Source organism: Cicer arietinum, chromosome 6 (assembly GCF_000331145.2).
Source record: "Cicer arietinum cultivar CDC Frontier isolate Library 1 chromosome 6, Cicar.CDCFrontier_v2.0, whole genome shotgun sequence".
In the NCBI taxonomy this organism is placed as follows: domain Eukaryota; kingdom Viridiplantae; phylum Streptophyta; class Magnoliopsida; order Fabales; family Fabaceae; genus Cicer; species Cicer arietinum.
This window is the reverse complement of record NC_021165.2, coordinates 62,248,599-62,255,815: the sequence shown is the minus strand read 5'-3', so window position 1 is coordinate 62,255,815 and position 7,217 is coordinate 62,248,599. Positions and strand designations below refer to the sequence as shown.

General features: G+C 25.2%; 1 protein-coding gene across 1 annotated transcript in view; it reads right to left on the bottom strand.

The window, feature by feature from the left end:
- Nucleotides 1–3,906, bottom strand: part of LOC101491694 (5'-3' exoribonuclease 3-like) — a 7,667-nt gene extending 3,761 nt beyond the window's left edge. Inside the window, exons 1-13 of the mRNA XM_004506206.3 lie at nucleotides 3,719–3,906; nucleotides 3,519–3,624; nucleotides 3,000–3,076; nucleotides 2,695–2,886; nucleotides 2,092–2,211; nucleotides 1,922–1,992; nucleotides 1,539–1,593; nucleotides 1,290–1,460; nucleotides 1,113–1,190; nucleotides 694–843; nucleotides 487–606; nucleotides 179–274; nucleotides 1–95 (exon numbers count right to left, since the gene is read on the bottom strand). Of these exons, the coding sequence (XP_004506263.1) occupies nucleotides 1–95; nucleotides 179–274; nucleotides 487–606; nucleotides 694–843; nucleotides 1,113–1,190; nucleotides 1,290–1,460; nucleotides 1,539–1,593; nucleotides 1,922–1,992; nucleotides 2,092–2,211; nucleotides 2,695–2,886; nucleotides 3,000–3,076; nucleotides 3,519–3,624; nucleotides 3,719–3,883 (1,496 nt within the window). The 5' untranslated portion in view covers nucleotides 3,884–3,906. The remainder of the gene's footprint in view (nucleotides 96–178; nucleotides 275–486; nucleotides 607–693; nucleotides 844–1,112; nucleotides 1,191–1,289; nucleotides 1,461–1,538; nucleotides 1,594–1,921; nucleotides 1,993–2,091; nucleotides 2,212–2,694; nucleotides 2,887–2,999; nucleotides 3,077–3,518; nucleotides 3,625–3,718) is intronic.
- Nucleotides 3,907–7,217: the final 3,311 nt, after the last annotated feature.

Sequence of the window (7,217 nt, the reverse complement as noted above, 5' to 3'; positions counted from 1 at the left end):
ATTTCTTTCCTTTTTTGCTCAACGTTGGTGGAGCCCTCAACAGAAAATTTCTCTTTATAATACCTTTCTTTAAATCCAGTAGTTCCCAATTTGATCTAGAATGAATGGTAATAAGCATTAGTCATATCCATTTATCAAATTAAAAAAAAGACTAAGAAACAACTTTGACAAACTGTACCTTGTCAATCAGAAACTCTCCACTCTTTAATAAGTCTCCTTTCTCTTTTATACATTTGTTCAACTCCTCTTTTAACTCCTTTGTGTTTTTCAAAATCTGATAATAAGGATAAATAAAATTATCAATAATTCAATATCATCAAACTTAGTGATAAGAGTATGATCTTGTAACCTCAAAAATCAGAGGTCAAATGCCTCATGGAAAATTGTAAAATAAATTCCGTTGTAAAATAATCATTAATTCCACCGCGTAAATCAATGATAATTTTTCCTTCCCTAAACTCGAGACTGAGATTGCAATTAACTTACTACTTCATCAGACACAACACAAACACCGTTAGAAGATGGAGCCTTGTTAATTCGAAGAGCGCAACTTGAACTACTTCCGTCGTCATTGTCCATGTAATCTACATTCTGTTCTTTTTGTTTCTGGAAGAAGAAAAAATATTAATCCAATGAGTCCATGAATGCATAATGCATGTCTCAATTTTCGATATTACTATTACATAAACTTACTGAAGTCTCAGAATCATTAACAAGCTTTCTCAATTTCTTTTCTCTAATTGCAGCTCTTTTCTTGAATATTTTTTCTTCATATGTACCAACCATAAGTATGAAGTTTTCAACTCTTGATAACTTCACAAAAGGAGCATGTTTCTGTCCAATCTGCTTTCATTTCATGATCACATAAAAAGAGTACTCATAAGATAGAACTAAAATAAATGGAACTTAAAGATAAAAAAGAGATATTATAATATGAAATTTAATCTATACAGTATAAAAAAATTGCATCGACAACATATCACAACTGTCACTTTTACCATAACTATTTCTAATGTTACACATATTTGCAACACTTTTTACACCGACAGTGTATGAAAATTAATCTCTTATTATATAAACAAATAAACATAAAGGAACATTGTTAGTGTTACCTTATTTATGTCCACAAGAAATCCTCCAAGTTTATTGAACTCTTTCTTGTAAACAGTCATAAGCAAATCAATAGCACCCTAACAAATTGGAACAAAACAAATAAACATAGGTGACTAAAGTTTTTATATTTTATAAATACAACTAAACAAACTAAGGAAAAACAAGTTTCTAAATACCTCATGAATATCCAAAAATGGTAGGTGGGGCAGAAAATCATTTCCAGCAAAAAAACAAATGAAGATAAAATCATCAACAATCCGCTCAAAATCAATTTTTAAATTTTTGGGAGGATCTTGTATCTTCATTTCTAACTCAAGATATTCCCTCAGCAACCAAATATGCAAAAGCTGCAAGCATATAGATTCATAAGACTCATTATATATAGCAACTTCCAAGTTATTATGGAATTAAATCACTTATTATACCTTGAACTGCATAGCAGGATTTTGTTGCAGCTTCTCATGATAATTTGGCAAATCCTATATATGATAGGAATTAGTTTTGTAAACATATTAGTAATATATACTTCAAATATGTATTTTTTATTCATGTAAATTGTTTTTAACTTATTTCCATAAACTTTCTAAGATAGTTTATGAAAACATATTTTAGTTTTTTTTTTTGACAGGAAAATGTTATAATTATATAATATAATTTCACTTTATTTTATTTTATCTTTGTTTATAAAAATAATTTATACATAAACACTTATATGATAAGCGCTTATGCAATCATTAGATTTTTCATTTTAAACTATAGTAGATAAGATAATGTATATTGTTTATTGATAAGTAATTAAATATGTGTCATAATAACCTCTCTTAGAATTGAAAAATGTGGCTCGTGTGTTGACAGACCTAGCATTATAAGATCAGCATCCTGCACACCAAAATCAAATGTTTGAGCTACAATATATATATAAAATATCAGAAAAAATTAATTAGGACTCTATCAATTAAAAAACTAAAATTTTGGTACCGAGCCATATAAGCAGTGGACAGTGTTTGGATCATAATCAGGAAGACCACGTTGTTTCCTTATGAATGACATAATCTTATGCTCCCCTTCTCCAGGAACATTAGCATCAGATAAAATTACCTAAGTAAAAAACATCAACAAAAGTTAAACAAGGAAATAATACTATTAGCTTATTATGTAGTAACAAGACAATAACAAAAATTTATGATAAAATAAGTAATTAGTGCTTATAAAATTTCAAAATTTTAATTTTAGTCACTATTTTGAAGTAAAAAATTATTACTTTTTAGTCCTTAAAAAAATATCTATTTAATCAAAATAGAGACTATAAATAAATAAATAAATAAAATTTAGAAACTAAATTTGAAAGATCATAACTTTGTGGGGTCGAAAAATATATTTAACCCAAAAATTTATAATAGTGTTAAATAGAGTTAATTAGTGAAGCTTTATTTGTATAAATAAAATACATTATATTGCAGCCAAATACAGGCTCTTAATCTAAAAGCTTGAAGTTGAGTGCACCATAAAATCGACTACAGAGAATCCAAATTGATTTATATATTATGAGAAGATATTGTGAACTATGCATGTATATGATACCATAATATTCTTCCATAAGGAATTAGAGGATATCCTTGAAGAGATATAGGTTTTAAGAGCCTTTGAGAGTTGATGCATGAACTCTGTCCCTGGTGTTATTATATTAGAATCTGACACTTCACATTCTTGTTTAGCAAGAACCTTTTTGCCTTCCATTTCAAATTGCTTCCTTAACCTCTCTTCCTCAGCTTCCTATAAATACAATACGAAATAAATTAACAAAACACTATAATGCAATGCTCAATCATATTCAACCATTTTATGAGCTCAACAAATTAAAAAGAAAGAAAGAAAGAAATACTCACACGCATTTGGTTATCTTGAGCTGTTTTAAAACGCCTGCTCCTTTGCTGATTCATTTTTGCTCGTGGAGCTACTCCATCTGAGTAAGAAAAACACACATAACATCCATAGTTTGACTTATTTGTTCAAACACAAACAATTGTATAGCGCGTGACAGTGACACCTAAACACTAATAATAATTTAAAAAATAAAAATAATTAAATGTAATCAAATATGTTGGTATAATACTTTTTTTTTTGCGACATTATGGTTAAGATTATTAGTATTTTGTTAAAAGTGGATATCGAAACTCTCTTTGTTACTTCATCACTAACTTCTCCACCTCAACCACTGAGTCACTTGTATTGTGTCTGTGTGTGAGACACATTTAAAACACAACATACCTTGGATATAAAATTTCATGTTGCAAATTAAATTTCTTATAGCAAAATAATTTACATTAACTTTATGTTACTAACAAATGAACAATATATTAAAAAAAAGTACAATATGGGGTTAATGTAATTAGTCTCACTCTCACCTATAGCCATGTACAATAGCTTGCGAGGCTTAACAATAGTAACAAGCTGATCAATGTAGTGAAACATATTAGTAAACACTTCATCAAATGTTGCTGGAGGAATACCCTGAAAGACAAATACATACATAACATGTTATGTTATAAAAGAAAGGAAAAAAAAAAGTAGTAAAAGATTAGTAAAGAGAGAGTAATTAACAAACATTGCTATTATCATCCGAAGGATGGAAACATGGATGGATAATGGAATTCATGTCAAGATAAAGATTGTGACATTCAACAGTTGGTGTGTTTGTGTTAGTGTTAATGTCTTCAATAACTTTTGGATATTTGTTAAGTAACCATCTAAAGAACGATGGCACACCCATAGCTTTTGATCAATTTGATTCAAACTCTGTTTCTCTATTGATGGTGGTTTAGTAAAGCTTAATTAACTCTGGATGATATTATATATGATGAGTATATTTTTTGAGTCAATATGTTAATTTTTGTTTTATTTATTTATTAATTTATTTACCAAATTAGTAGGATGATGAGAAAATAAAGAGACGGAAATGATTAGAGGACGTAAGTTTTTGAAAATGTAAAAAACTATTTATTTCCTCGATACTCCCATTGGAATCCGATCACCTAGCTATCTTCTCGAGCACACCAAGTTCTCACAGTAATAATAATGTGAAATCACATATTCTCGGAATTTTTTTTCTTCAATATATCATACTTTAAAAAAAAAAATCTAAAAATGTTGTATTTTTGAATTTTCAGTAAGTGACATTTCTAGAATGCATGATAATTTGGGCAATATTATACATTATAATTAGATAACCAATATAGTTTCTATACGGAGAGCTTAGAGCGATGCCCGGGGGAAGTAACAACATTCGAAGACTTGTAGGAGAAGGAACTCATAAAGTACTGTGAACATAAAAAATTACAGACTTTGTCATCATTATTTTACCGTATCTGTAAGGATGATGTGACTTTTTCGAAAACAACCAATTAATAATTTAATTCTTTTATTTTAATTATAATTTTATTTCTTCTATTTTATTTTTATTAACGTTTAAAATTGATTTTTGTATTTTAAAATTTAATATTTTTTTTTTATTTTTTAAATAAAAAGTGATGATTTATTTTGAATAATATAGCTTATGAATAGATTAGGTTGAATCATTAGTATCCAAAAATTACAAAAATTATAATAAGATTCTCCATTTAAAATTATAAAATTGTTTATTTTTTAATTTAATTAATACCGTAACATATAAATAATTAATACTGTAATATATAAATAATTAATACATCTAAATAATTTAACATCATAAGATCATATGCTAAATTTTTTTTGTTTTGTCAAATAATTACTTTTTAGTTAAAAAAATTAGTTAAGAGATTAAAATCGCCAAATTTTAAAATAAATTGATCAATTTTGTGAATTTATATAAACAAATTGATTAAAACTACAATTAAATCAATTATTTTTTAAATAATAAATCAAGTGTCCTTAAATAGTACTTAATCCGTCTCAAAATGATCATTGCATTGACCATTTCACACAAATTAAAAAATTATGACATATGAATAAAATAGAATGATAATTTTGCTAAACTACTAACAATAACTATTGATTTATTTTTATTATCATAAATATAAAATTAAAAATAATAACTTTAGAGTAATGCGCACAACATTAATAAGACGGTACAATTAGAAAATAAACATTTAAAACTGCATTGGAAACATAAAATGATACTTATTATGAGATAATATTTTTTATAAATATGACAATTATTTTCGGATGAAGAGAATATTACATATATTCTTAAATAAGACTCTCTTTTGATTTTTTCCTGTCACTTTTTATAAGACTCCTATAAATTTTTTTAACTATATTAATTATTTCTTTACAAATCTACCCTTAATTAATATATTACATTTTTTCTTCAATTTGTAATAAATACAACAAAATTATAAATTAATTTATTTTTCTATTTATAAATAAATTATTAAAACAACTCAAATTATCAATAAATTTAATATTATAATTAACTTTATTAATTTCATCAACCAAATCTTATATATAAAGACACAAGTAATAATATATTTGTTCTATAATCACTCTGACATTTGTTATATAGACCTTTTCATCAACTTAAAGTTTTATATTTATTCCTAATTCAAATTCCTTTAGTTTAGGATTAAAATTAAATTATATTTTTAATATTTTATATTTTATTTAGTTTTTAGAGAGATTTTTATATTAATTTTTCAATAAAATATTTTAAGTTACATTCTATTTGTAATATTAGTCTTTATAATATTGTTTATTTATATTAATGTCATTTTTGATTAATTTCGTTAAACCATATGATTGTTACGATGTTGACGTGATAGATTATAAGAGAATGATTTTCATATTTAACCATTTAAATTTTAAAAAAATATATTTATCGTTGGTTAAGTTTAAAATAATATTCGTTCAGGTTGAATCTATATCTTCTTCCTCTTAATCATTTTTCTCTTCACCGTCTTCTTTTTTCATTCCATTTTGAAAAAATTCAAAATTTAAAATTCCAATAAAAAACTCAAAACATCGTATAACATCCTAAATCAAAGGATTAAAAATAATTAGAATTTTAAAATATTCTAATTTATAGATTATTATTATTATTATATTAACAACTAATTTGCTTAAAATAAGGTAACATTAGTAAGTTATTTGTTTGAGACTATAATAATAGGAAGTTTGTTTTGTTTATTAACGGTTTATGTGAAATAGATAAACAAAATCAAATTATCTTATAAATTTTTAATTATAAATAGATACAAACAAGAAAATAAAAAACTCAATAGAGAGAACTATATAGGCCACCATAAAGAGGAGTGAAAATATGATTGTGTTTGCAGTAGCAGCGGTTAGTAACGATTAATACATACGAAACTTTGTATAAAAGAACGCTTTAAGAGGTGAATAATTACACCCTTTAAACTTTCATGGTACATCTTTTTTGGAAATTTAGAATGGAAAAAAAGTTAGATATTTTGTTTGGTATTTTCTTATAAAAATATATTTTGTCAAGAACCTAACTCTATTCAAATTGAGATTTTATGAATTGTAATAATAGATTATAAATTGATTTATTTATTATTGTTTGTTAAATTACCGTTTTTATGATTGTTTGAATATATATTCTTCAAAAAGATTGTTTTTATTATATTTTTTTGAATGATTGTTGTTATTATATATTCAAATGAAATATTATATTATAAATATGATTTTAAGAATATAGTTGTTAATAATATGAATTATTTAGATTGTATGTGTTTGAGACATATATATTCTTTAAAAGATTGTTTTATAATATTTTCTTGAATGACCGTGGTTATTATATATTCAAATGAAATATTATATTGTAAATATGATTTTACAAATATGATTGTTAAAAATATGAATGAATTTGATTGTGTGTGCTAGAGATGAGTCTTGTACCCCACATATTGATGAGTTTTAAACTTCACAAAGCGATAAAGTTTAAACTCCACATGATTGGGTCTTGTACCCCACATATAGACGAGTATTAAACTTCACAAAGAGATGGGGTTTAAACTCCACAACGATGAGTATTAAAATTCACAAAGAGATAAGGTTTAAACTCCACATGGATGAATATTAAATTTCACAAAGAGATGAGGTTTAAACTC